This window comes from Mollisia scopiformis (assembly GCF_001500285.1).
Source record: "Mollisia scopiformis unplaced genomic scaffold LY89scaffold_10, whole genome shotgun sequence".
Taxonomy (NCBI): domain Eukaryota; kingdom Fungi; phylum Ascomycota; class Leotiomycetes; order Helotiales; family Mollisiaceae; genus Mollisia; species Mollisia scopiformis.
In genome coordinates, this window is record NW_017263590.1 from 767,908 (window position 1) to 795,769 (window position 27,862).

A 27,862-nucleotide genomic window follows, 5' to 3' on the forward strand; every position below is an offset into this window, starting at 1 on the left:
GGATTATGCCAGACAACGAAGAGAAAATTATAGTATATCACACAGGTACTGTACTTTAGACTAGGGACACGACCGATCGAAATCACAACCCTCCGACTGATCTAATTCTACATTAGTCTTTTAGGGCTTGATCGGATGCTGAGTTCCTAAGCACCGTATATTCTCACCAATAGTATCAGACCAATAAACCGAACTCTGGTGTTAGTAGGAACATTAGAAGCCGTTGAAACTGCATTAACATTCAGACTATATCAATCGAGGACATATATTACAGCTTGCTGTATCAGACTGCATGCAAGGCCAGCGAATGGCCGCGTGCTCTGTGTCGAGTTGTTGTCCTCGGTAGGCACGGGTCGAACGCCCCAGCCGACCGGCTATTATGGAACTGCTGAGAAGTGGGATGGTGATTGGGCTTCGAAAGGCAAAGAATGATTGCTACTGCATGCGAGGTCGATGCCCGCTGCAAGCCTGAAGTGATCTTTTTGCCTTGAGGCGAAAGTGGGAGACAAGTACTGTTGTGTACAGGAAAAAGGCTTCCCGCCCGCAGATCAGACCCTTGATGTCGTCTCATCGCTCCTTATTAGCTACTTTCCGCGACTTGCAGTCCGCTCGGGGAATTACTGTAACCGGTCGATCAGATATCAGATAATTGTTTTCAACATGTACACGACTTTTGGGAACATTGCCGAATACCGACATCCTTGGACAGCTGATGCGTCACCCTCGGGAGAAAATACTTGAGAGATCCAATTGTCTTTCAAGCCTCTTCGCAGCGCAAAAGCCAATTAAGAGCATGAAGTACGCCTCTTCCTTCCCAGTCTCCTTATTGCCGCGGGATAACTCGGCGCTTACAAAGAGCGTTGTCTCAAGTAAATTGATGTGTATTCGTACCTGAACAAGCAAACACCCTCGGCCATGTTCCGTCTTCAATAGCCACCTTCCCTTAGCAGAAGGTCACATCTTTGCTTACACTTATGATCCTACTAGAGGTAAGGAAGCCCGGGTATTTTATTTCTAGATAGCTACCTTTGAGAGCTCTCCATGAAAGTCATAGATGATGCTCAGATTTCAGTAACAGCCCATCATCGTCCTACTTCCAGCAATAATCACCAAATTTCACACTCTGCTCTCCATCCCACCTTATCCACTACTTCCTGCCTCTGCCTCATTCCCTTCTCTCCCCAGGCCTCTTCAACCCCAACTCCATCCCCGAACTTAGTAACCTCTTCCTTCTCAACTCTCAACCAGCCTCTCCATCCAATATTAATATCCCCTCCATTACCGCCTAAGACTATAGTGCCAACCCACTCTCTGCCTTTACTGCCATGCTCGCTGTATAACATGTACTTCTCCACACTCTCTAAGGTGACTTTCAGATTAGATGGCGTGGGCTGAAATACATGAATGTGCTGGAGCTCAGAGGAGGGGACAGAGACGTGAGACGGCGAGAAGCGGGCTGTGAGATCAAGAAGAGCAACTGTGCCGTGAAGATTCAAGAGAAGAGAAGTCAGAAGTTGATAGAGGAAGGGAAGTCCACGACCCGTGACAGAGAGTTTTCCGCCATTATGGGACCAGAATGTGTCAAGAGTTTGGATGCCTGTCTTTGACGGATTGGGGAGGGAGGTTTGTCGGAGAGATCTCAGTAGCTATTGGATGTTAGTTCTCTACAGTAGGACATTCAAGAATAAAGACAAGATTGAAGAGTTGCTTATCGATAAGGAAGGCCGAGAATGAGAAATGAGACGTACATCTTCCAAACTTCCTTCCTCAGCACCAATCTCTCTCAGAAGTCTACCACCAAGTATTTCCGTCGAAGACGTAATCGTGGCCATCTCCCTCGTTCCTAGCGTCTATGGCAAGGCGTGCTCTCAGCTCAGTCAATCAACTACAATCATCAAATCATGGCACCACCAGTCGAAGCATTCCCAGCTCATGAGCTTCCGTATCGGTCCCAGATCAACGCCAAAGGGAACATGAGGAAGGATTTTAACGGGGATCTGAAGGCGTGTGAATTAATGGAGATGCTGCAGTATGTTTGTAAGGTGGAAGAGCCGGTAACGAGAGAGAGTGTCACGAGATGTTACCCGGTTCAGAGGTGGTTTCGGAAGTAGGTTTTGTAGTGAAGATGTTGATGAATAGGTACTGATATGTTTTCAGATGTCAAGATCGTAATGGGACTTTTATGGTAGAGACAACTGCTTGGGAGGGAAAGAAAGTGGGTTGAGAGAAGGAAGATTCGCTTGATGATGCGGAATTCTGACGAGCTTGTTCGAAGAGCTGCAATGTTCATGACATCCCGTTGCTTCGCACATATGTCAACGAGAATACGGGCTTGATGAAAGAAGTCCATCCATTGTTGGTTCATGATATTACAAGGGCGTCAGGCTTAGACCAAAGCCGTCTCACCACAACTATATCTGTTGGCTATGTACTCTCATAAGGAGCGCCGTCCCAGAGCGACCGTATAGTTCTATAGAAGCTGCTCAAGCAAACTTCATATGCAAATCCTTTCGGGTAATTTCCTCTCCCAAACTCCTCGCTTTAATGCAGCAAATAACCGTCGATGTCCAGTTCAAGGCATCGCGCAAACTATCCAATTTCAATCGTCGGTCTTACTTCAAACGGTTGTTTTCTCCTCACTGGTGCTCCCTTTCTGTAGAACAACCTATCGGCATTGACGATCAGACCTCGATCATCCTCCTCGCCAGCATGCTGTCCGATCTTGCCCAGATACGCCTGACCACTTACAAGATCCTCCATTGTCTGCTCCCACAACTTATGCCTCTCTTTACTCTTAGGGTCTTTGCTAGCAGCAATTTTGACATCCTTTTCTTTTCCAGCCTTTGCTACCTTCATCAGACGTCGAAGTGCTTCCTCCCCATGCCGAGCAGCTTTTGCCGCCTCTTCTCGAATCTTCCTAGGATCTGTTTCGCGCGCACTCTCCGTCTCGGTCCACTTGTAGGTATGTTTGCTTGGGAATGAAGGGAATTTCTTCGGTACGTAAGGTCTTGCTAGCTTGTCAGGCTCTCCACTGAGATCTCCTCCCAACAGTAAGTCGATCCGCGGGGTCGACGTAGGCTCTTCTTCGGCAGGCAGTGGTTCTAGCTGGATGAGAAGCTTATCTGCTGCTATCGGAGGGCGAAGATGTGGTTCTAAAGAAGCTATAGGGAGGTCGAATTCTGCGAGAGCGTATTGGTAGTCCAGTGGGTTGGTGAACGATCTCCTGGCGTTCAACATGGACATGGTGACCTTTGAGATAAAATGGGCAGCATCTGATAGTAATCAGCACAAGATCTAGAATACATAGAAGCTCTATTCTGACATGTTTCAGCCTGAGAGCATAGAGCTTCTAAAGCCTCTGGTGAAGCTGAATCGAAGCCAACATGATTCAATACCAAGCCCACTGAATGTCGCAAGAGTTCGTGAGGGAGGTCGTCGGGGAAGAGGACTTTCTGCGCGCCATCGCTGCTTATTTCTTCGGGGGGTGGTGTCTTTGGAAGAGTAGGCTCTATGCGTACTCTCTTGCTTGGAGGCTCATCGAGGTTGCTGCCACTATCGCTGTCGGGGGACATCCGCTTTCGCGGAGAAGGTTCCATGGGAGCCATTGCCGGTATCTTGACTATGAGAAATGCGGGCAGGCGTGCGATCTAACAATCATTCTTGACTTGGGTCGTGCTCGAGTTGTGGTTGTCTTTTTGGTGATCTATTTCGCGCTAAAGATTCGAGGTTGGAGCCGGATTCAAGATCACGTGCCCTATCATTAGCTCCACCTCAAAATCATGCGAGCGACTTGATGTCTCGTTCTACGACCCAAAGAACCACAGTTGAGGACTTTACTCGCAGAGTCACGAATCATACACAATGGCAATCAGACCAATTACTGGAGTACGTGTTTCCGACGACTAGAGGCCCCTTTCAAGCTTTTCAATCGCATTTCGGAAGCTTTGGGAATATGGGCTGACTTTACCTTCATAGATGCTCCGACGAGGACTCGTCCTTGACCTCAGTGTCGCCTTCGGTAAGTGACCTACAGTCATAAACGGCTCATGAGGAGCTTCGAGGTGTTATATAAAGCTTGGATATGGTCGCCGCGGGCGATACGGCTTATGGACTGAGCTATGCGCTGATGGATTTCATACAGGTCTAGGCACATCATTTGGATACCTCTTCTGGTACGAAACTCTTCCAGCTCAAAAAAGTTCACATGAGGAGCTCCACTCACAATTTATTAGGTACGGATACCACGTTCCAGCCGTTGCCCAGCGAGACGCCTACTATTCGAAGTTGGAGGACCAGAGAGCCGCGAACGCTGCAGCATAGATGTGCAATAGAATTGGGAACATGCTTTGGGACGAAGGCCGTGGGTTGATAGGATTGAGAGGGCGTGGTTCGATTCGATGCGGGGTAGATGGACGATAGAGCTGGTGTACATTACCAATCAATGGAGCTGGAGCTTTGGCAATGCATATCCAATCTGAACGTCTCAGCAACTTCCAAAGAGAGCCTCGCGAGGTTTCGTTCGAGTCCAACTTAGAGCTCAGTTAAGCTTGTGATGGACGAATACTTGCCAATTCCGATCCATGCCTGAGCGTTCTCTATAGCTATTCAAGTGTGGCTTGGGGAAGAAACAAATGGTAAGTGGGCAGAATGGTATATTTTGTACCGGGATTTCTCCACGGAAGGTACGTTCAAATGTACGGGCAAGCTCTCAATCGTATTACTACCACAGACTTACATTGGGTTTGATGATTTGTCTATCTGCTTCGTTCTCGCAATACAAAAAGACGTATTGTATAGCCTTTGCTTTCTAGGAACTTCTTAGTGTGAGTTTACATGGCCTCCGACCCAAGCTCAACTGGTGGGAAGTATTTTGGCTATGTGGCAACGTTCCCGTCCTTACATTGCTGTTAGTTGTGACAGATTGTTTTCCGGGAAGAGACTTCTACCTCCCCTAAGGCTACGAAACTCATTGGCAAGAGAAATTCAGTGGTATCAATTCTACATCAAGAGTGCGTCTGAACGGCTAGCCGAACTCGATTTTCGAGTCCGACACGTTCATGTTTGTACAATATGTATGAAGAACGGCACACTTGAAGAAGAACAAGCAGGATTTCTTAATCATATTGTTGATGATCAGTCAATCTACCCCTTTCTGAAAGTACATGCAGAAGATAGGATTAAATTCAATACTAAACTTCATACCTAACTTGCCTCATCACCGTCACTGTGCCCAACAATCCAATCATAGCCCAGGGTTTTTGAGAAATGAACAGTATCACGTGAATAAAACTAATTCTTCACAACTCTAAGCAACATGATATGTAAGTCATCATTGGATTTTTGGAAAGCTAAAGCTAATTCCGTCCTTAAATATACAATTATCTGAAGGTGAATTCAAGTCCGACCTTGTACTCATACTGTCTTGCAGCAAGTCGCGGCCGCTTGCCCCACTACGGGCTAGCGTAAGCGAGTTATTCGAATTTCGCACACAGAAATATCCGCAGTAAATCGCAATCCAAACTTCGAGCACTGTCAACAATTATCTCTCAAGATGACCGAGCAACTCATCCTGAAGGGCACCCTTGTGGGACACAGCGGATGGGTTACGTCCCTCGCTACATCTCTCGAAAATCCCAACATGCTCCTCTCCGGTTCGCGCGACAAGAGCTTGATTATCTGGAACTTGACCCGCGATGAGAGCTCGTACGGATACCCCAAGAGATCTCTGCACGGTCACTCTCACATCGTATCCGACTGTGTATGTTGCTCTTGCTGTTCATTGGATTAGTGGTGGTGCTGGAACATCTGCTGAGAGTATATCTAGGTCATCTCTTCCGATGGTGCATACGCCCTCTCTGCTTCTTGGGACAAGACCCTCCGCCTCTGGGAGCTCTCCACCGGTACGACTACTCGCCGATTTGTTGGCCACACCAACGATGTTCTGTCCGTCAGCTTTTCTGCCGACAACAGACAAATCGTTTCGGGCTCCCGCGACCGCACAATCAAGCTCTGGAACACCCTCGGTGATTGCAAGTTCACTATTACCGACAAGGGCCACGCCGACTGGGTTTCTTGCGTTCGATTCTCCCCCAACCCTCAAAATCCCGTTATCGTCAGTTGTGGATGGGACAAGCTTGTTAAGGTGAGAGGATTTTCATTTGAGGTTCAGGATTGGAGCATGCGAGATTCATATGATGCTACGCAACTATAAAGTATTTGCTACTTCAGAGCTTGGGAGACCAAGCCATGAGACAACCTAACACCAATGCACTGAAATTGATCTCGCATGCATCGAGATTGAGCCCATTTCGTGGCCTACAACAATGCTGACGATCAATTGTAGGTCTGGGAGCTCTCTTCCTGCCGATTGCAAACCGACCACATCGGACACACTGGCTACATCAACACCGTGACCATCTCTCCCGACGGATCGCTCTGCGCATCAGGCGGCAAGGATGGAACCACCATGCTTTGGGACTTGAACGAGTCAAAGCACCTCTACTCTCTGAACGCCGGTGATGAAATCCACGCACTCGTCTTCTCCCCCAACCGATACTGGCTCTGCGCCGCCACTTCCAGCAGCATCATCATCTTTGATTTAGAGAAGAAGAGCAAGGTTGATGAGTTGAAGCCCGAGTTCCAGGCCGTTGGCAAGAAGAGCAGAGAGCCAGAGTGTGTCAGCTTGGCATGGAGCGCGGATGGTCAAACTTTGTTCGCTGGATACACGGATAACATCATTCGGGCCTGGGGTGTTATGTCGAGAGCGTAAAGGAGTTTGCTTGCTTGCGGGAAATCATGGACTGGGAGACAAAGCGGGATTTGCAACTTCTTGCCAATTGGCAGAGTGTACTCCAGGAATGGCATCGCCTTGTGCTCAGTCAAAAATGAATACTAAAAAATGGCCCGAGATCTCTACAAGTGATTGTTTTAGGCGTGGTCATAGGTTGGGCACACTTTAAGTTGAAACCAGCACACATATCAGGAAGTCTAGAAGTCTAGACAACATCACAAACGGCCAGAATGCCAATGTACATCCAGGTGTTTGAGTGTACCTGAAAGCCTCCCATACTGCCAATCTTGGCTCCAAGAACATAGCAAGTTCGCATTGCCGTCTAGAACTATTGCTTAGCCTTGGCATGTAGCTACAAACAGGCTCGACATGCTAGCGCGCTATAACGTTCGACCAGTGGTAGTCGCCATCAAGGCTTTGTTTACAGACTCTATCTGAGGAGGGCATTCATCTGTGGTGCTCCCTCAACTGAGTACGAGTTAGCTGATCAGTATCGGCTGCCTACCGTAGGGGAAGAGCAGGCAAAAGTTATCTCGAGTATAAATCTATGATAGAAGTCTTTGGGTAGGAAGATTTTGTATGAGGAAAAGTCGGCATGAAAGCCCATGTTTGCAGCACGACGAGAGTTGGACTGCCCAAATAGGGCATAGGCGACTAGCTCTTTGTAAACCAGTCACAGCCCTCAAAACTTGGAAGAGATGCTTGGAAGTATAGCTCATGATAGGTCGAAATGTGACCCGAGAGCTTGGGACCGCTTTCACTGACCTGGTGGAAGGCTGCTTGTGGCCGCAGGTATCCTGGCTACCAAACTTGGCATTTTTTGGAGCAGTTGCTGGTTTCAGTGATCAACATCGAACGCTCTGGCATGATTCTTTCACATTTGAAGTACTTGACTTTATAGAGTTGATTTTAAATATGATTGTAGCATATTCGATAATCTGCTTCCACTCGTCTTTTATGCTGTGGAATTGTATTTTTACATCTTCATATTGCCAGACCTCTGCAAAGACCAGCCTTATACGGAGTCCGATCATAGAAGTCACATGTCGTAGGAGGTGACATGTGCGTGAGCACAATAGAAGGGGATGGGAGCAAGATTGTGAGCGAAGAAACCAAAAGTGTGGGGATCGAATAGACCCTGAACGCTTGCAGAGACTTTCAAGAGAGGCACAGCTCAGACCGGAACCATAGATAGAATTCCAACCGTGCAAACCAACTGATGTTGGTTCTCGAAAGTGTTCACATCAATTGGTTGCTAGTCATATTTAATCGCGCGGGAAGGAGACTACATGCATGTGGCTGTCCCGAGAGACGAATTCCCGGGACGGTTTCTCGAAATCTGGGATTCCCGGATTCCAGTATCTAAGATCTCGGGAAATGGGAATTGAGGATATACATCTCCCTGCAAGTCTGAGTGTGGGGCTTAAAATAGCAGAGCAGTGATGATAGGGCAACGTTCTGCAGTTCTTATTGCTCAAAGTATGTGAGGGTGTGTCGTTCCCTGGGCCGGCGCTTGTCTGACACCCCACAGATCTTCATTGGTTACCTTGAGATGCATAGTTGTAAGGTTGTCGACCAGGGCCAGCATAGTCCTCCCTGCTGCTACCGTCTCGTTGGTAACAACCAACGAAGTGGCGGCGAGTAATGATCTACGTGTGCGCCAACATCTGCTTTCTGGGATCCTGGATCTCGAAACCCATTTCCTAGATTCTCGTTTCCTGAAAACCGTTTTCTGAAAAATGAACCGTGGTTCAGATACTGTCTTCGAAGAACCGTTTCCTGGAAACCGTCTTTCGAGATACCTCTTCTCCAACGATCAGTGCAGTATAAATGCGTCTTCATAATGAAGCAAGTTCTGGATATGTCTTCTCTGCGCAGAGCAAAAGCTACTTTACCCTTCAACTACCCATTTCACCTAGAACAATCTTCAAGATCAAACAGAGACCTCAACGCTGAATTAACATCTTCAATCATTCAACTTTCTCCTACAATAAAGTTTAGATCCTATTATCATGACTGAGGTTTGTACATTCGACTTCTTATGATGTTCGAGGTCTACCAGGGTGAGGCACTTGTTGACTCCTGATGCCAGGGCTCACTTGAGACGTATTCCACCACCGGCACGACGGAACGGCTTGAAGATCCGATGGACTACGAGATGGAGATTGATACACATGCCCAAGAAAGAAATGTGCTGCGTCATATAGCTTCAGCATATATGACTGAGAGATCTCGAGTGTTGGCGGTTCTGAGAATAAATACGAATCCGGGTTCTCCTGATGACGATATCTTGCAATACGCCTCTACACTCTCGAACGCCATTCCTCGAACCGATAGTCCAGGCACCTTGAAAGCGATTATTTTCAACAATGATGGAAAGCTGGCCGTGATCTGGGTGTGGTATTGGTGATCAGGAAGAAAATGTTATGTGGACACGAGATACTTTTCGCAGAGTTCTAGCTTGGATATGGTGAAAGTGATACTCTGAATGCAGTCAGTTTTCAATATCACAAAATCAACAACATTGTCTCCAACCGCATTTCTTCAACGTCAAAAGCGGCATCATTCACAACACATGGGCAGTATATGGACGAGTACAAGCTCTCAAGAATAGTAGGTGAAGGATTTAAATATCGATGTGATGGTCTCCAAAGAGCTGAGAAGTGATCATGTACAAATTGGGCCGTGTGGCTCTCCTCTTCATTTCTTTCACCTACCTCCACAAGGTACATTGTCCTCTTCGTCGACAATTTGATGACATTGGGCTCGTTGAATTGATATCGTCCATACTTCTGACAGTCTTACTAAGAACGCCTTACATTTGCTGGAGGGGACTATGCCATGAGTTTGCGCCTTCATATTCCATATATACCGCAAGCACGACCTTTTCATTGAAGAAAGTGGAAGAAACCAGCAAGCACGCCTTCGCCGACTTGAGAAGAAGGCTGTCTCCACGAGATCACAGACTATGAAATGGATTCAAACCCGAGTAGTCAGATGAAGTGCCGCAACGCTCGCAGTGGTCGTTAAACGGCCAGCCTCGCAACTGAAGCTTTCAGAGGCATTCTGTGACAAGAGGGATGGCGAACTGTCTACGAGCGACGAAGTCCGAAGGCCCATTATTACAATCACAATCTTTATATCTTGCTCAAGTACAACACATATATCGCCCCAAGTGATGATGAACCCTAAAGGAGACATAGATATATTCTGGGTTCAGCCTTAGGAGAGCTAGAACGTATTCGGCTGCAAATTCAATGTTGTGTTAAAGGGAAAATGCGAGACTTAAAGAAATTTACTGGGAAGAAAATAACATATGAATGTATATAGCTCATAAGATGAACTATTTTACAAACAGAACGTTCTTTAAAATCTTGACATGACTTCACCAAGAGAATATCGGAGGAAAGTAGTCAAAGAACTCCGACCAATATCCGAAAAATTCTGAGTTCAGCTGTTGAAGCAATATGCGCAGTTCGCGCAATTCGCGCGCATCGCGCGTTTTGCGCGTTTCTGGGTGCGAAGCCATTGTAATGACAGGACTTCCTACAATTCAACCTTCACCGAAGGAGTTCATGCCTTTGGAGAGGCATAATCCGAGCCAATTTAGCAGCTACCTTCCCTTCACCACGCTTGAACAAGAGTAATATATCAAGCAAAGGCCTAAAAGAGCGACGTGCAACAATAATAACGGTACAGAGCACCGGCATAAATCAGAGGACGGCATGGTAATCCACGTGACTTCAATGCTGGAAATGGAGACTGCTGGAGACCACGTTGCTCGGCCAGACGATTAAGATACTCGGACCACGAGTATCTTGGAAATATCGGCTCTAAATGGCCGGAAGAATATGATATTTATTATAGGGGAGCATGAGGCTGTGATGTCATGAAGTGAAGTGACTCGCGAAACCACCTGAAGACGCGACACGCTTTGTCGAGGTCGAAGGACTGTAGCCCAAACCTGAGAAGGCCAAAGACTGGACTCTCACAGCTATGTAATAATCTGCAAAAATGTGCGGCAGATACGCGCTCGCACTTGTAAGTAATTTCGTCCTCCAAGACCCAGAACTCTATTAACAATTCATAGCGACCATCCCAGGTCATGAGATACCTGCAAGATGAGAACATGCAGGTAGATGAAGCTCCAGACGACGAAGGAGATGGTGCCCCGCGACAATCGTACAATTTCGCACCTGGCTACCACGGCATCGTCTATCGCGCAGACGTGCCAGACTATGGAGCAGGTCCTAGACATCACAAGAAGGGTGAGGGAGAGCCAGAGGAAGAGGAAGCGTCTGCGGATACTGCTACAGAGCAAGACCAAGGAGAAGTCAGATACAAGCTTCAATCAATGAAGTGGGGTCTCATTCCTTTCTGGACGAAACGCAATCCTGATTACGGCTCCATGATGAAGACGATCAATTGTCGAGACGATTCATTAATTGAGAACAAGGGCATGTGGAATACGATGAAGCAGCGGAAGCGCTGTATTGTTGTTGCTCAGGGCTTCTATGAGTGGCTCAAGAAGGGCAAGGAGAAAATCGCTCACTTTACCAAACGCAAAGATGGACAATTGATGTATTTTGCTGGTCTCTGGGACTGTGTTCAGTATGAAGGTCTGTCTTGCTATGTCTCCTCGTAAGAACTTCATTGACTTTGTACTTGCAGGCTCAGACGAGAAGCTTTATACGTATACAATCATCACTACAGACTCGAACAAGCAATTGAAGTTCCTCCACGACCGGATGCCTGTCATACTCGAGAATGGATCTGAAGATATCAGGACATGGCTTGACCCAAAAAGGCATACATGGTCGAAAGAGCTTCAGAAGCTACTTCGACCCTCTGATGCAGAGCTAGAATGCTATCCTGTTAGCAAGGAAGTTGGCAAAGTTGGAAACAATTCTCCCAACTTTATCATTCCGGTTGCAAGCAGCGAGAACAAGTCGAACATTGCCAATTTCTTTGCGAAGGGAGCAGCCAAAAGCGATTCGAACGCCTCTTTTGCATCAAAGCCCAAGGACGAAAGTCCCAAGAAGGAAAAACCTTCACCACAAATCAAGAAAGAAGATGGCGAGGACCGAAAGACTATCGATCACGACGGTTCCGAAGACCACGCTCCACTACCAATCCCCAAGGAGGAAGTCAAGCAGGGCATCAAGCGAGAGCTGGACGATATCCCAGATGCAGAGGAGCAGCCGAAGAAGGTGTCAAGGACGTCAGTAAGTCCATCGAAGCCGTCTCCGTCACCAACAAAGCCGACACGCAAGACGAGAAGTGCGACAAGTAATAATACTGCAAGTCCGTCAAAACCAAGCAGCAAGGATAAGGGTAGTCAGAAGATCACGAGTTTCTTTGGTAAATAGGATCCGTATGCTGTCGCTAGCTGGTGTTGTGGCGTAATGGAGCTATAGTCTAGTGTATGAACATATGTCCATGAATGTCAAGAGGATCTTTTGAGATGACATGCTCTCGTTGCTATAAGCTTTCCTAAATCTAAGGGTGCGCCTGGAATTCCATCTTTCCTTCAGATTAATATGTCGAGTATGCCATTGTGTCTATGCCTTTGTTGGTGCAATTTCATATTACCCTTGTAGCGTTGAGTCAAAGCTGGCTGATTTTCTAAAGTAAATGCTTTTACTTTCTGCTTTCTTATATCTACAATAGCAGGACTATATACATTTCGAGATTAAGGGAACAATATCACTTATTTCTGCCGCTCCTTGTTTTCCTTTTGGCGCACACTTTATCTTGCAAGGCAAGCCTTGACCAACGATGTATCCTGCATGTTATTTCCTGACCCAGTTGGTGTCATTACAAGCGCTATTGTATTTGTTAGTCAATGTATTTGCTTCGAGTATCACGCGTGCTTACTGTAGGTCTGATCAAAAGATCCAGCGCTCCATCCGACGTAGCCAAGGTAGACATCACTGTTTTCACTGTAATCTCTGTTAGCTGCTGATGTCTTGTCTCACTTTGGTGTTCGGGGAGACATACTTGACAAATGCGAGCTGCGAGCAAAGATACATGGCACACGAAGCTGTATTTCCTCCTCCCGTCTCGGTATTCAGTGCTTGTCGACCATTGGTTCGGAGCCAGGTTGCGAGAGGTTGGAAGGCAGTCGAGATATTGTCCGTAACACACTCTGCGTGCGTACCCGAGTTGTCGCTATCGAGATATTTGTGGACATCGAAGATCAAGCCTGTAGTGGAGTTGTCTGGATTCGTGATAGGAAGCAATGCCGCGCCAGATCCGTTGGTGATGAAAGCTCCAGCGGAGGTGTAGTCATTTCCGGGCAGGAGAATCATTTGTGTGGTTGCTCCAGCTCCTCGAATTGCATTGACAACCAGTTGGACGGTTGCAGCCCACTCCTTGATATCCACGTCGTGGGGCTCATTCATGACCCCAAAAGCAACATTGGCGGTGGACTTGTATCGTGTAGCGATCTGGGTCCAGAGATTTACAAACTGGGCATTGGTAGCCCCTCCCTGTCCAATAATCTTTCCATTCCATCTCGCATAGTTGTGAATGTCGATGATACAGACAGCTCCAGTCTTCAAGCAGGATTGGAGCAATTGATCGTACTTCGCAAGATTGGCTGAGTTCAAGTTCCCACCAAGCTGGCCGCCAACAATATATTGCCATCCGACAGGTAATCTGAAGATGTTCATGCCATCCTTCGTGGAGAAGTGGTTCATTTGACCAGCTCCGTCAGGGTATTGTCCTCCGATTGGTGGATAGACGTTCGTGAGGTTTTGTGTTCCATCAGTACCCACCCCGAAGTCGAAGCCTGCGACGTTCACGCCAACTGAAGTCTGTTAGGGCATAGAATAATTTGGTATGTTTGAACATGCTCACCATATTTGACCTTCCCTGTGCCTGAAGGTGCAGCAGCCGTGGATGTTGAAGCACGAGCTATCGTCCTGTCAGATGGTTTTCAATCACCAAGTCTTGCACTGCTCTACAAAAGGGATTTTCAAGAAGCGCTTGTTGAATCACTCACCAGCTACATTTCCTGGCAGTGCCAACGCGCCACCCACAAACAGAATGCTGGAAAGCACGGAAAGCTTCATTTTGAAATTTCAATGTAAGCTCGAGACAGTGACTTGAAGAGTACGAGAATAGAATGGATGTAGCAAAGAACAAAGAGGGGATGAACACCTCATTCTTATGTTGGAAGTCTGACGACTGATCATCAAGCTCACACATTTGCCGTCTACTTCTGGCAGAGGCAAAAAAATAGCATCCCGCATAATTGATTGCCCCGCTACCGAGCACAGCAGTACAAGTATAAATTAATCTCTGGTGGTGTTCACATCCTGTCGAACCCCGTGATGATGGAAAAGAGTGCTTAGGTTTAAGGCAAAATGTTTGGCTTATATTGGGATAATCCTATAAATCAGCCCGGACCCCACTGAAGGCGAGAAAATATGCGTTCTGCGAGAAGTGTACGTTGCATGGACTTGATTGACATGTCATCAGTGATCTGAATAAATTCGTTTTAGGAACATTGTTCGGTTTTATGTGGATGGTTTGAATGTTGCATGTCGAGATCCATGTTGGAAATTGACGAGTATAAAGTTTTAGAAGGAAAGAATAGACATCCAAGGGGGTATATAGGTGTGATTCTATCTTGGAGGGGTGTGTTTAACATTGCATCCCCAAGTTCTCTCCAAAGAAGTCCTTCGCACCTCTCTATCATGCTTTGTAAAGAGTTGGAATGAACATCTACGTTCTCACCTTATTCTCGTTTAGTTGATCCCCGCCTTTCGCGGAATCCCATCATGAGGTACCCCGGATTTATATTCAATGCCACACCTGTTCCTGATCGCCACTTTGACTTCCCCGGAGACAATCTTCCGTCAAACCTTGAAGACACCTTCTCGATGCCACAACCTGTCGGCTCTCTACACACCGCAACCGGTACCAGCTCCCCGCAATTCGTACTAAAGCAAGGGTCCCCTCTGCTTGGCGGTTGTCACTTACTGCATTTGGCCATGGTCGTTTATGCTTAATTGAATGTTTCGCTCACATGAGGACCTTGTTTCGTTTAAAGGTGCCGAGGCCTTGGAAGACATTGATGGAGAAATTAAGTACTTTGTCTCTGCCTAAAGTCTAGGTGGCAAGATACTCAGTACGCGGTCCGTTCTCTCCAAATTCCAAGCCAGTCCATTCATTCTATCCCAGCTCTGCAAATCGACTCATCACGTGGTTGATGGTCTTCTCTATGTCACTCTGGTAGAGGCTCTCATGCTCCAGCAACAGAGGTCGTCAGAGTTCCACTCTCGATGTACACTCCACTGAAATACCAATCCTCTGGTGTATTGTCGGTATATCCAGAACGAGGCAGCCTCAAGACACCAAGATGCCAATCTTCTCCGTTCTGTGAAGATCATCAAGTCAGACTGGGACAAGACAACAGTGTCAAGACTCATTGACTTACAGAAGAAGCACTCGCTGTGACTGGTCCCGCAGTCAATGTCAAAGGATCGGCTCCTGTCGAGTGATAGAAAGATACCTTTCCACCACTAAAGTCAATTTCGTATGCAACATTATGCCAGACTGAGAAGGTTAGCTTTGAACACTTAGATGAATGGTGGTGGCAATACCATCAGCAGTGAAGTTCGTGTTCCATTTGGATTGCCCTCCTACTTCCCACCTCAGAGCGGGGTCTGGTGTGCTAGCAGCATTGCCGTCTTTCTCGTTGTCAGCTATATTGGTCCAAATGAGGTCAGGGAATCCTCACTGATCCAGCCGAATTTCAGCTCGGTGAAGTGAGATTCGCTAAAGTCACCGTCAGTGGTTTCCCTAATGATAGACTTGACATATGCCTCACAAGAAGCATACTTGGTGCTCCTCATTTGCACTTGGAGGATTTGTCGAAGAGTGCATAATGCTGAAATGGTAGTAAACCAAGCCTTTGTTAATTGCGGCTGTTGTTTGAGGGATCAATTCCGTCCTCAGCATGTCGCTGTTCCATTTCGCCGTGCTGTCGATTGTGAGTTTCAACCCCACATCGTCCTTGGCCGCAGGATTCTTGTATGATGCCGAAGTCGAAAGATATTTCGAGATGGCTCCAGATCCATGGATATAATACTGGTACGGTCCTTGTTGATTTGACCAACTCCCTTCTCATATAGTCAGAAAAGAATCATCGAGTGACTTCTCATATTCATACAGCTTCCAATCGTGGCCAAGGAACTCGAACTGAACCTTCCATCCCATAGAACAGCAGCTGAGAAGGTTTTAGCATTCGCTGCTTCATAATTTGCGTCGACTCTTACCAGAAACAACGCTCAAGAGCGAGCTCACGGCCACAAAAGAGAAGAACATGCTGAGTTTCCGGACAATCCTTGTTCCGAGAAGTTTTATCTAACAGCGGGACTTGACATATTTGAACATTTCTTCGTCCAGAATAGAGACGAAACACTTCTCAATTGCACAGTCGGGCAATATGGAAGAATCATCAATTGGCAATATCGTATCATGCCTCTTCTGAAGTTTAGGCCTTATTACATGTGCTATATTGAGGCAGCATTCTGGCAGAATTTATCCATGCACACTACATTGAAAAAGTACCGCAACCTTGTGGCTGATCTTCCACACTCTATTTTCTGGATATTCTGGGGAATGCTGGTCCGCCAAGACACTTTTCTCTCTCCATAGCCAGTAACTCGAAAACTCCAAGACTTTTTAATCTGTGAATGTACAGAATTGTGTTGAATATTATTTTCAATGCCCTGTGGTGTTACATAATTCAAAATGAAGGAGTAGTTTATGGCGATATTGGAGCTAGAAGCTTGACTTCAGCCTTCTTCCGAGCAGAGATGAAGACGAAAGCCACAGTTTCTGGCCAAGACGGAATTCATATGTCGTCCCAAACACTGGGGATTGCCAAGCTTTGTTCAAAGGAAAGAGGCTCATGAACCTGGCAAGCTCGAAAGAGTATATTCCGACGACATGTGCTAGAGTTTCAAGCTTCAAAGTCCTCCTTGTCTCAAGTGAGGTCTCAATCGAACCCAAGTCTTGCAACACATATTTCCATAATCGACTACGCCTCAAAGTACAAGTAAAGAACTTTACCATGGGGAGAAAGTGCAAGTGACCATTCAATCTAGCAGGAAGTAAACTGCTTCCCTCGCAAGATCATTTAGATCATGAACAGTATGATAGTATGCTAAATATGTTTTGAATATCTACCAGAAAGTAACCTATGTACAAATTTTTTCCTCTCGGCAGACAGCCATGAATATATACACCAAACGAATGAAATCTTCTTCAGCCTCTCCCCTGTATAGTATCATGCAATGTTTAGAAAGTTGGATTGGCATTGGTCAAAAGCTGCTCGAAGTATGCCTCGAACCAGGTACCAGCCTCGGGAGCTGGCTTAAGAGCATCAGCAAGACCGCAGTGAGCATCATATCGAGTGGCGGTGGTGTTTGATGTACCCTATATGCTTTGTCAGTACACTGTTCAAAACGACTTGCAGTCCAGGTGCTCACGTCACACTCTCCACCTGGCTTGACCCAGACGAATGCGTCCTCGAGTGGGTCGCCGGTGTTGGTTGTTGGGCGGACACCGAAGCCGGTGCCTACAACGTTGCACCAATCTCCCCAAGCCTGTTGCTGTGTTGGCTGGACACCATTTCGGGCTATTACTCTGTCAGCTAAAATCCTTTTGTCTTTTCAGAGTTGAAACTTACAAGTATCCATGATGAAATGAGCCGGGAAACCTGCACTGGTAAGGAGAGGAGCCAATGCATTGATATACTTCTGCTCATCACAATTGGAGTCTCCTTGAGTGTAGCTGGGGCAGGTGGCGATGCTCCATGCGTTGTAATTTGCAACATTGGTGGCGAGACCTCGGACCTGAGATGGTGATCCGGCAGCGGAGTAGACTGATGCGAAGAGAGTGGCAGCAGGTCCGATGTTGGCAGACCATCCAAGCCATCCTGCGTGGCCAGCATCCAAGTACATGGAGACGTTGGGAAGGTTGAGTATCGAGATGGCGTATTCGACGCATTCCTTGTAAGCAGCTTCGGCATTGGCGCATTTTTGGACTGAGAGATTGGTTACAAGGTTGGCGAGGGAGTCGGGTTCTGGAGTTCTGTTAGCGTTTGTCTACATTTGGATATGTCCCTCCAGTACTGACCAATGACGAGAATAACCTTGACATCGGAGTAAGTGACCAGAAGGGCCTTGATGGCATCGATATATGCTTTGTAGTTTGCAACACCATTGTCCGCGATGGTGTACTCTCCGTTGGAGGCCAAAGCAGCACAGTCACGGTCGGGGAGATCGTACACGACGAATGTTCCAGCTACAGGTGGACTCGCACCGGCTGCGTTCGCTGCTCTGATGTTTGAAAGGAACGTTCCCATCAAAGGGACCTTGGCCGCAGTATCACTGACTCTATGTTAGCGAAAAATTTCTCAAATCAAGGATTATGAAAACAGTACTCACAGCCAGACGAAGGTAGGTACGTCGGCAACAGCCGCTGCCTTGGTAGCCATGGCACCAGTAAGAGATGGGATAGCCGAAGTGGAGATCTCGGAGGCGTAGTAAGGATTGGCATACAGGGCCACGCCCGAAAATGGATTGCCTGCAGCAGCCGCAGTTGTGCTTCCAGCAGGAACGCTACTGGTAGGCGAGCTGGGTGAAGATGAAGTTCCGACAACACTCGAAGTTTGCACTGGAGAAGGCGATGCTGAAGATCCAGAGCCAGAGCCGGGAAGACATTGAGAGTAGTATGCGTTGCTGTATGTGCATGTGTATCCAGAAACACAGCTGGTTGATCCGCTGAATCCGGTTCCACCACCTTGTAGACATCAGCTAAATGTGAGATATATTCCAAGGGAACATAGACTTACATTGTGCGTAAGCAGCGCCCTGAGCCATGGCGGCTGGGGCGAGTGCCGCAGCAGTGTACAAGAAATTCTTCACACCCATGTTGTAAGAGAAAGAATGTACAAGAAGTGAGAGATCTGACTAGGTGTGGTAGAAAAATAACGAGAGACATGCTCAAACTTTTATATCAGCTTGGAGAAGCATCTGATAGCGTGATAATCCCAATCATGGACGGCGACGGAACAATATTGCCGCCTTGCCAGACGTTCCGAGCAGCCTGAGATCTTTCGAGAACTTTGATGGAGGCTCCCAGCAGAGCGTGATGTCCCAGACCAACTTGGCAGGGACAGACTGTCTCTGAATGGTCAACGTGAGCGTTTTAGAATAACCATAAACAAGGCCGCGCTGCGTCTACGCCACCACTACAAGGAAAACGGGAATAGGTGCATGTTCTTGGGCGTAGACAGTGTACCAATGTACCCAATGGAGGAGCAGATCCTGAAATGACAGGATCAGCAAGCGAATAAACATGAAGATGTGCTACCCTCGGCCGGACTTCTTTCAAGGTAGGAAATGGCCGTTGGTCCTTGAATCAGAATAGGGTTTCCCCACCACGGAGATGTGAGGCTAGGGACATGCGGTCCGCAAAGACATCTCCGGATCTGGTGACAGCCCAGGAATTGCAAAGCCAATAGAATGTGTGACTGAATGTCATATGCAATAGCAGAACGGGAGAGTTATGAGTGAACATCTGAATAACCATCTCCTTCAACGAGTTTGATCTCTCCCTTGACTTATGGGATGATACTACTTCATGACGACGACGAAGACAATGTTTTCCCGCTCCGAACGTCTAGAGGACTGGAAAAAAGTATCGCCATTTGGGATAAATGGCAGCTTCCGGACCTGGATTGTTTCATTCTTCCACTATTTCGGAATCACAACTAGGGCACCGGAAACGGTAGACGCTGGCCGGCGGTAGCTTGCTTGGCAAGCAGACATGAACAAGAAAGTGCGGAGACGAGAGGGGCAATCGCAAAATTATGGAAAGGAAGCGGTCCACGAGATGGTGAAGGTTGTAGATGAGATCTGAGATTAGCCGGGAAATGTGATTCAGGGGTTCGCCTCGCTTCGGTACTTTTCAATACCCCTGTCTTTTGGATGCACCCCGCCATCTGACCTGGAGAAGGTTTTGTCGTCTGCGACTCTGCATCGATGAATATATTGAGGCGGGAATGTAAATATATGAAGGTTCGGTCCGAAATCCCCGCGCGTCTGGATACACGTGAGAAGCTCGACACCAACACGACCGAAAGGCCAGACGAAGCAGCTTCTCTGCGCGTAACTCGCAAGGGGCGTTGTTTGTTCTTTCTCCTTCTGTTCTTCAAAGTTGTGTAACCTGGAAGCTGCACTCCTTCTTTGGTTTTCACGAAAACCCGGCGCGAGTCACGGATCTCCATAGTAGGTAAGGACTCGACGTTGATATATATATATATATATATATATACTTCGAAGTCTGTCCAATGTCCACTCCATCTTCAAGCAACGTTGCACCGCAGCAATCTCTGAAATCTGGGGTTCTGGAGAACCCTCACGACAACATGACTCGAAATCTTCCACGGCAGTTGACTTTCTGATTCACGACGAAAGAAATATCAGAAGCCTCCATTTCATCCAACCCATGCCTTTTCATCACGAAAAGTGTGCCCGTCAAGGTCAGCGGCACATTCATGAACCTCTTACATCCCCAGGTCAATAATATGGGTATATTGTTTATATCCATCACAAACAAGCCTCGTGATGTTCTTTCTGCCCAACACGCAGTGCTTGATAATTATTATTCTATAGTGTCGGTGCGGTCATCTTTCAGGCTTTGTACCGTTTCTGTGGGTTTTCGTTGTCAAAATGAGCGCGTGCACTTCTCCCGATACAATTAGCCAAGGCTCGATTCGTTTGCTTGATGCTTTTCAGAGAGATAAGATGTGTAGAGTCTTGATTGTGAAATTTTCTTGCGGATATACGAGCTTTCAGTGAAGACGTATAAAGGAACTTGAAGTACCGTCTGTTCCAGGACATTCAACTTTCTCCAGATACCATCCATACTTCCCTCAAGTGATATTCTTGTCTTATTCATCATGAAGGTGATTTCCACTTGTGCCGCCATTTTGGCGTTCGCCAGCCAGGTCTCTTCCCATTGTAAGCAAAATCCACTGAGAGACCCGAAACAGAATACTAACGTATCTCGTCCCCAGATATCTTCCAATCCCTCACAGCAAACGGCGTCAAGAATGCAGCCTATACCTACGTGCGCAGAAACACAAACTACAACTCCCCTGTCACAGACCTCACCAGCAAAGACCTAATCTGTAACGTTGGTGGAGCATCAGGATCGAACACAACCACCGTCTCTGTCAAAGCTGGCGCTTCATTATCCTTCACCGCCGACATCGCCGTTTACCACCAAGGTCCCATCTCCGTCTACATGGCCAAAGCTCCCACAACCGCCGCAGAATTCGACGGCACCGGCCAAGTCTGGTTCAAGATCTTCGACGAGGGACCAAAGTTCCCCGGCGGAACTTGGGACTTGAAACAGACCTATACTTTCAACCTCCCAACTTGCGTTCCTAGCGGTGACTACCTGGTCAGGATCCAGAGCTTGGCGATCCATAACCCGTATCCGGGAGGAACTCCCCAGTTCTACGTTGGGTGTGCGCAGGTTACGGTTACGGGTGGTGGAAGCACGGAGTTGGGGCCGAAGGTTACGATTCCGGGTTTTATTACGAAAGCTGATCCGGGGTATACTGCTAATATCTACTCGAACGTAAGTTAGCGACTTTTCATAATAAGTAAAAAATACTAATCTGAGAATAGTTCAATTCGTACACGATTCCTGGCCCTGCAGTCGCTAAGTGCTAGATCTCCCACCTTTGTTTGATGAACGTCGTGTCATTGGTGATGTGTACTGGAAGTTATAGAAGGGAAATTGATATGGCAATGAAAAGCTGAATTGAAGGGGGACTGAGAGACGATTTGCCGATATAAATGATACCACTCGTTTCCTCTGTGCAGAAATCTGCCAGGGCTGTACATAATTGCAAGCGATGAAATGTTTGTACTGTACCTAATATTCTTCCTTTTTCAGTGTCCACACCTCTTCTATGCTCTTATTCGAGGTTCTCACTACTCGTGAATAATGATCTACGGTGGTGAGATCCTATATTTTGAAGAAGACTACAGTCCTTGTGATATATATATTGTAATATTGTTGCTGCCATGATTGAAAGGTTTGGACATTGTCCGCTGCCCACAAATTACTAGAGTCAGACATTTTAACTCGAGGCATCAAAAATGACTTCAGGTTTTGAATATCCCTGCGTTTCTGCTACAGATCATACGACTTTGACCCTAAGACGCGCTTGCTGACATGAAGCATGCTAGTAGAGAAGACTTGCAAATTGGATATCGATACTGTTATTGAACAAATAATCCAACAGCTCGGCAAAAATTTGATTCCAGTTTCCGTACTACTTTCATCAAGCGCTTGTCCCCTACCTCTTACCAGATGTTTCTCGTCCCCATACCTACTCTAGAACTAGCACGTGAAAACTGAAGGCCCTAAAGTTCAATGTCAGCACTTTGAAACTCATACGATACAATACACCTTAGGAGAGTCTATCTTCACTTACCAGGAATAGTATACCCAGTCAAGGTCTTATAGATATTGATCAAAATTCCTGGATCAGTAGCCTGCAAATCTCAGTCTTTGCTCTTCAAAAGAGTCATTCAACGAACCTTGTAAGCACCCGGCAAGCTGACTGTAGGAGGGCTTTTAGCACCGGTTCCTCCAGTGATGTTGATTTGTGCGCATTCCATCTGCTTTGTGTAAGTGGTTCTGCATCGGTGTTTGGGGTGATGGACTTACGTAGAACTGTGCTCCTTGGGATGAAGATGCTTTGATGTGTTAGGATATACTTAGAGGTAGAGGAGAAGATGACCTACCTCCGTGGAGAGCAATGAGTTCTGCTCTCAGAAGATATTGGCCTGGAGCAATGCATGATGGGATCGTGATGGATTGTTCGCCTTTGGCTGCGATCTGGGACTATCAACTTCTGGACCTTGAGTCTATTGAGATGATACATACGAGGTCTGTCGTTGCCCAGTCTTGTGCTATTTGAATTGTCAGAAACACAAAGTGGCCAGAAGGATTGTCGGTCAACTCACTAGCGACGTTCGTGAGACCAGCTTCCTGAATCTTAAACCATCCAGCACCTAGACTCTCATTAGACTTGATATCTGTCGTTGATAATCCTTTACTCACCATAGCCTGGATCAGTGGCGGCATTTGAAACTTTCTTCAAGTATGCCATCACAGGCCCCTGAGACTTTTGTTATTCCATCGTAGACTTGAGGATCTGGCATTAGTCTCACCTTATGGCTGGGATCAATGACATCGTTAGCGCCGGAAGTGAGAGTATGTCGCCATATTGCTTTGACTGTAGACCCAGCTTGAACAGTGATGATAGCATTTGTTGCTGTGGTTGGGTTCTTGCCGCCGTTGCACTAATTTTCTGTCAGAGTAGGAACATTCAAACGATAACGATTATAGATAATTCGAGATGGCTTCATCCAAGAAAGCTTGTTTGTACTTACTGCAATATCGTTGGATGTTACGTCGTAGATGGGCTAAATCGTGAGGTTAGCAAGATGAGTGGGAGAATATGATCTGGTTCTCGGACTCCATCGTAGTTTGGGTCTCGAATGCCTACTCCGACGGCTGCTTCTAGTCAGAGTATGTATGCACCATCGCATTATTGGACGCACCACTTGTAACACTTCCAGCTTCAAGTTGAGTAAATATAGTATGACATGCTGCCAAGGTGAAAACAGCAGCAAAGGAAAAGCTGTGGAACATCATCATTGCGGTTGAAGAGACAAGATCAGTGGTTTTCAACGAGAAAATCGAACAAAAACAATGCTTCAGTATTGAGGTAGTGGTGAGGTATTATAGATATCGTGTCTAATCTACTACCTAGGGACAGAACGCACTGGCGGAAATAGAATGCCTTCTTCCCGTTCTAAAATTCAACCTTCAAATTAAAAGTTGACGACAAATCTTGGATCTAGATAGAGAATGCGACTCAAGGTCGAACAATAACTTTTTTACCGCAACTTCGTGTCTCCAAACCAGTGTTTGTTACGACATTGTAGGGTTGTCTGGTTGGATGTTGAAGACCTCTTTCATTCTTCCATCATGAACTACACCCAGATGAGGAACTGCGGAGGGGCGCTCTCCGGAGCATAGGTCTCTATTGTTGAGGTCATCTGTTATTACTCTGATGTTTCGGGCCTGCTGTGTATATATTATCCAAATTGAGAGCACGTTGTGCAAGTTTCGTGATATCTGGGGTATTCCGGAAGCGGTTGAAAGTCGGTAGTTCGGCACAGTCAGGGGTTTGAATGGAGATGGGGGCAAGGAGGAAGAGCCGAGTATTTATATTTATATCTAAGGTTGCTGTCTTTCTCACCCATTCCTTTTCGTGCATGAGACTGGCGAAGCTTACCACAGGCACCTTTCCACAACGTTATTTCTTTGTGGGTTGGGTATTGAGCAATGGCAGTCGCTCTCAGGTATGTTAACATGGACAGACAGTGTTTCCCCACATCGGAATACTTGAGTCTCATAGCCTCAGGTGTTTTAGAAGGGTACTGTACTGGTTGGACAAGGCTAATAATCTGACCCCATGGACGAGAGTGTCGTTGGAGATCGTCTGCATTGAAACTTCGATAGCTCACTGCAAAGGTACAGAAGTCTGTCAGGCTTACAGACACGTCCCCATGATGTTGAGAAGCACACCTTCTCAAACACTTGCACACGCACGGGGATCGTGGAGGAAGTGATGTCGCGTGCTGGGGTCAGGTGAGGACGCAGCAACGAGTAAGAAATACAAAGCTGTGTGTGTCTCTTCTCTACCAAGCAGCTGTCGCAATGAGACACGCATCCCTCGAAGAAGCTCTTAGTCATGGCAAGTTGGACGAAATAATATCTGATCAAGTCTTGATATTTCTCCACACACTGAGACAGAATTTGGAGATTACATCGAGTAAAAGTGCTAGCTTATCAAAGATCAAGCTGAATCTAACACGCGCGATGGCCAATCATTGATTATCGTTAAGTGAAAGTGGGTCTCAAGTGATAGGGGCCCGAACTGCCCGCGGCCGTTCGTCATTCTAGTCTAATATCACCAGTCAACAAATAGTACCCCACGGCCATATGTAGAGTGTGAACATGAGATCAACCAGGTCGCGTTCTTCTCATCCTGCATCTCTCGACTCGATTTGAACCTTCTATTCGGTGTCATAACGAACAAAGTTGCTGCACCTGAACATTCGGGACGATAAGCGACTATGGCCCCCGTGCCCTAGTCCCTCGACCAAGAATTCAAGGATCTCCATCATCTTCACCTTTTTCCTTGCATAGCATGCGGTAGTCTCAGATCCTGTCTTTATTGAAGATATTCGTTCGTCGTTCAGTTATTTCTATACATTTTTCATGAGATGCACTTCTTTCAAGATGGAGAACCTAAGCGGTCAAAAACACTTAGTCCGAGTACCATCGCGGACGAAGAAAACGCACCATTACTTTCGGGCCCATCCTCAGATGTCACTACCAGAAGAACCAGGCGTCGTCACAGCACACGAACCTTAGATTCGACCTTCGACATATATCCTGAGGACTTTCGGAGAAGGACATCGGGTCTATATTGTCAGAATCACTCTTCAGACGAGTCTCACTTTTTCGACTACATAATGGAGAAAGTCAAGCGAACGAAATTTGCTTACCTAGTGGATAAATTGGCGGTAGAGAGTGAGCCAGGATTGACAAATGCTCAATTGATGTTAAACAATCATGATCTCAAGCCAGGTAAGAAGGAAAAAGTTACTCTCCAGGACCAATATACACTGACGCCTTGCAGTCGAGCCACAACGTAGGCAATGGGGAGCATGGAATTTCGTAGGCTTTTGGGTAGCTGACTCGTTCAATATGTTTGTTCGCCTTCCAACAGATCATGTGGTCAAGCATGTTCCTCGCCAGGCACGTGTAGCTAATACTTTGGCCTAGAAACACATGGATGATTTCGTCCTCTATGATCGTACAGCCAAGTGATCTCTCATGGTGGCAATCATGGCTCTGTGTCTGGCTTGGTTACTCAATTGCAGCATGCTTTGTTGTTTTAACAGGTGTAAGGAGGATCTCACGAGGTCCCAAATTCTCCCGAACATTATACTGACCTTTCGTTTTAGAGAATTGGTGCGACCTACCATATCTCATTCCCTGTCGTAACTCGCTCGAGCTTCGGCGTCTGGGTGCTCTTTGGCCAGTCTTTAATCGTGCCGCCATGGCCTGTATCTGGTATGGTGTTCAGGCTTGGATCGGAGGAGAGTGCATTCGCCTCATGATCTGCGCAATCTGGCCATCGTTCTATAATATACCCAACGGCATTCCGAGCAGTGGCACGAATACCAGGGACTTCGTGTCCTTCTTCATCTTCTGGCTTGTTTCCCTGCCAGCGATTTGGTTCCCAGTCCACAAGATCCGACACTTGTTCACCGTCAAGGCCTATGTCGTGCCAACAGCTGGTGTTGCTTTCTTTATCTGGGCAATTGTTCGTGCTCACGGTATCGGACCTATTACCCGCCAGCCAAACACTTCTCACGGCTCTGCGATGGCTTGGGCAATGGTATCCGGTATCATGTCCGCAATTGCCAATTTCGCTACACTCATTGTGGTATGTTATATCCCAGGAATGCAGGTATATTACAAGCCCACTGATCATTTCTTAGAATGATCCAGACTTCGCTCGTTCTGCCCGCAAGCCGAGAGATGCTATCTGGTCTCAACTCATCACTATCCCCGTGGGATTCGCCGTCACCTCGTTCATCGGCATCATCGTCTCTTCATCGTCGACTATCATTTTCCACGGTGAACCAATCTGGAACCCTCTCAACCTTCTCCAATCGTTCTTGAATGAAGGAACATCTGGGGATCGTGTTGGTGTCTTCTTCATCGCCCTTGCGTTCTCTCTCGCCCAACTCGGTACTAACATCGCCGCTAACTCTGTCTCAGCTGGTACAGATATGAGTGCTTTACTGCCGAGATATCTTAATATCCGTCGCGGAGGCTACGTTTGTGCTCTCGTCGGTCTCGTCATATGTCCCTGGAATTTGCTCTCATCTGCAAATAACTTTACCACTTACCTCTCTGCTTATTCCGTCTTCTTATCCTCCATCGCAGGAGTTATTGTTAGCGATTACTACCTGGTCCGAAAAGGATATCTTCAAATCAAGGATCTGTACTCTGCCAAGTGTTCCTCGCCATATTACTACTGGTACGGCATCCACTGGAGAGGATATGCTGCCTATATCGCTGGTATCCTAATTAACATCGTCGGTTTCGTCGGGGCGATCGGAAAGCCTGTTCCTGCGGGAGCTACTTATATCTATCGTCTGAACTTCTTCTGTGGATTCATTGTTGCGGGTGGTGCTTATTGGATCTTGTGCATGGTGTGGAAGGTCCCCGCAACGAGTGATGTGTGGATGGAGGTTGGTGATGAGATTGAGGATGTCAGTATGGCATATGATGCTAGCAGCGATTATGACGAGGAGAGCATTGCTGGTGGTGAGCGTGGAGGCGAGACTTTCAAGAGTGGTGAGGTTGCAGCGACGGAGGAGAGTGATTAGAGTCCTGGGTTGGTGTTATTTGGAGTTTGAGAAGAGTGCGTTTGAGTGGAGTTGTGGTGTATGTTATTCATGATTCCCCTTAGATCGGAGATGTTGTTTCTCGTTGATATAGATAGAAATCTACCTATCATTGCATACATACGAGATATTTGAAAACGAGTGTACGTGTCGCCCCATCCATACCCAGCTGTGCAGAATGTCCTAGAAGGTGAGGTTCATTCGCGGTCCGATCGGGTTACATTATGTAATGGTGTTTAAAGAAATGAAGTCTCTGGACGGTTCAAGGATTGAAAAATTTGCAAGGACACAAGTCTCTGCGTTGGGTAGATCGTGTGCGCCGCTTCGTGATTTGGGTTGTTGATACTCCTAGCGTTAACCAATTAGGTCGCAGCCTCGCTACCAAAAGAAAAGGGTGTTATAATGTTAGTTAATTAGAGGGATACAACGGACCTGTTTAGAACGCCTACGAAAGCAGCTCTACTAA

General features: G+C 46.8%; 11 protein-coding genes across 11 annotated transcripts; 5 read left to right on the plus strand and 6 right to left on the minus strand.

Moving 5' to 3' along the window:
- Window positions 1–838: 838 nt before the first annotated feature.
- LY89DRAFT_38900 (uncharacterized protein) lies at window positions 839–1,960 on the minus strand. Its single transcript, XM_018207170.1, has 2 exons — window positions 1,749–1,960; window positions 839–1,646 (listed from the first exon to the last, which is right to left on the minus strand). The coding sequence occupies exons 1-2, from the start codon at window positions 1,830–1,832 to the stop codon at window positions 1,107–1,109; spliced, it is 624 nt and encodes a 207-aa protein (XP_018072501.1). The 5' UTR covers window positions 1,833–1,960; the 3' UTR covers window positions 839–1,106.
- Window positions 1,961–2,589: 629 nt separating this feature from the next.
- Window positions 2,590–3,605, minus strand: LY89DRAFT_717752 (uncharacterized protein; the record flags this gene model as incomplete). Its single annotated transcript, XM_018218367.1, has 2 exons — window positions 2,590–3,272; window positions 3,323–3,605. 2 exons carry the CDS (start codon window positions 3,603–3,605, stop codon window positions 2,590–2,592), a joined length of 966 nt encoding a protein of 321 aa, XP_018072502.1.
- A 256-nt stretch (window positions 3,606–3,861) lies between these two features.
- On the plus strand, window positions 3,862–4,320 carry LY89DRAFT_732839 (cytochrome-c oxidase, subunit VIIa; the record flags this gene model as incomplete). Its single annotated transcript, XM_018219737.1, has 4 exons — window positions 3,862–3,885; window positions 3,976–4,018; window positions 4,142–4,172; window positions 4,233–4,320. 4 exons carry the CDS (start codon window positions 3,862–3,864, stop codon window positions 4,318–4,320), a joined length of 186 nt encoding a protein of 61 aa, XP_018072503.1.
- A 1,073-nt stretch (window positions 4,321–5,393) lies between these two features.
- On the plus strand, window positions 5,394–7,063 carry LY89DRAFT_684086 (putative guanine nucleotide-binding protein subunit beta-like protein). The gene is made up of 3 exons (XM_018214809.1): window positions 5,394–5,758; window positions 5,825–6,142; window positions 6,344–7,063. The coding sequence occupies exons 1-3, from the start codon at window positions 5,552–5,554 to the stop codon at window positions 6,767–6,769; spliced, it is 951 nt and encodes a 316-aa protein (XP_018072504.1). The 5' UTR covers window positions 5,394–5,551; the 3' UTR covers window positions 6,770–7,063.
- Window positions 7,064–10,565: 3,502 nt separating this feature from the next.
- LY89DRAFT_684087 (DUF159-domain-containing protein) lies at window positions 10,566–12,514 on the plus strand. The gene is made up of 3 exons (XM_018214810.1): window positions 10,566–10,831; window positions 10,881–11,409; window positions 11,462–12,514. Exons 1-3 carry the CDS (start codon window positions 10,805–10,807, stop codon window positions 12,157–12,159), a joined length of 1,254 nt encoding a protein of 417 aa, XP_018072505.1. The 5' UTR covers window positions 10,566–10,804; the 3' UTR covers window positions 12,160–12,514.
- LY89DRAFT_40035 (cellulase-domain-containing protein) lies at window positions 12,350–14,148 on the minus strand. Its single transcript, XM_018207260.1, has 6 exons — window positions 13,955–14,148; window positions 13,797–13,860; window positions 13,652–13,708; window positions 12,791–13,601; window positions 12,668–12,732; window positions 12,350–12,616 (listed from the first exon to the last, which is right to left on the minus strand). The coding sequence occupies exons 1-6, from the start codon at window positions 14,000–14,002 to the stop codon at window positions 12,540–12,542; spliced, it is 1,122 nt and encodes a 373-aa protein (XP_018072506.1). The 5' UTR covers window positions 14,003–14,148; the 3' UTR covers window positions 12,350–12,539.
- Window positions 14,149–15,041: 893 nt separating this feature from the next.
- LY89DRAFT_732844 (uncharacterized protein) lies at window positions 15,042–16,126 on the minus strand (the record flags this gene model as incomplete). The annotated part of the gene is made up of 7 exons (XM_018219738.1): window positions 15,042–15,176; window positions 15,237–15,355; window positions 15,403–15,489; window positions 15,540–15,577; window positions 15,630–15,921; window positions 15,972–16,028; window positions 16,078–16,126. 7 exons carry the CDS (start codon window positions 16,124–16,126, stop codon window positions 15,042–15,044), a joined length of 777 nt encoding a protein of 258 aa, XP_018072507.1.
- Window positions 16,127–17,072: 946 nt separating this feature from the next.
- LY89DRAFT_706718 (glycoside hydrolase family 6 protein) lies at window positions 17,073–18,741 on the minus strand (the record flags this gene model as incomplete). Its single annotated transcript, XM_018217547.1, has 6 exons — window positions 17,073–17,242; window positions 17,296–17,444; window positions 17,496–17,891; window positions 17,945–18,204; window positions 18,256–18,610; window positions 18,663–18,741. 6 exons carry the CDS (start codon window positions 18,739–18,741, stop codon window positions 17,105–17,107), a joined length of 1,377 nt encoding a protein of 458 aa, XP_018072508.1. The 3' UTR covers window positions 17,073–17,104.
- A 2,033-nt stretch (window positions 18,742–20,774) lies between these two features.
- LY89DRAFT_706719 (glycoside hydrolase family 61 protein) lies at window positions 20,775–21,585 on the plus strand (the record flags this gene model as incomplete). Its single annotated transcript, XM_018217548.1, has 3 exons — window positions 20,775–20,835; window positions 20,892–21,460; window positions 21,511–21,585. 3 exons carry the CDS (start codon window positions 20,775–20,777, stop codon window positions 21,553–21,555), a joined length of 675 nt encoding a protein of 224 aa, XP_018072509.1. The 3' UTR covers window positions 21,556–21,585.
- A 359-nt stretch (window positions 21,586–21,944) lies between these two features.
- LY89DRAFT_781244 (glycoside hydrolase family 61 protein) lies at window positions 21,945–23,554 on the minus strand (the record flags this gene model as incomplete). Its single annotated transcript, XM_018222464.1, has 12 exons — window positions 21,945–22,254; window positions 22,326–22,386; window positions 22,432–22,512; window positions 22,562–22,590; window positions 22,639–22,732; window positions 22,781–22,806; window positions 22,861–22,908; window positions 22,958–23,015; window positions 23,068–23,199; window positions 23,290–23,322; window positions 23,376–23,413; window positions 23,461–23,554. 12 exons carry the CDS (start codon window positions 23,552–23,554, stop codon window positions 22,232–22,234), a joined length of 717 nt encoding a protein of 238 aa, XP_018072510.1. The 3' UTR covers window positions 21,945–22,231.
- A 1,892-nt stretch (window positions 23,555–25,446) lies between these two features.
- On the plus strand, window positions 25,447–27,636 carry LY89DRAFT_696561 (uncharacterized protein; the record flags this gene model as incomplete). The annotated part of the gene is made up of 7 exons (XM_018216846.1): window positions 25,447–25,561; window positions 25,614–25,683; window positions 25,760–25,880; window positions 25,942–26,004; window positions 26,064–26,426; window positions 26,482–27,316; window positions 27,587–27,636. 7 exons carry the CDS (start codon window positions 25,447–25,449, stop codon window positions 27,634–27,636), a joined length of 1,617 nt encoding a protein of 538 aa, XP_018072511.1.
- Between the last annotated feature and the right edge of the window lie 226 nt (window positions 27,637–27,862).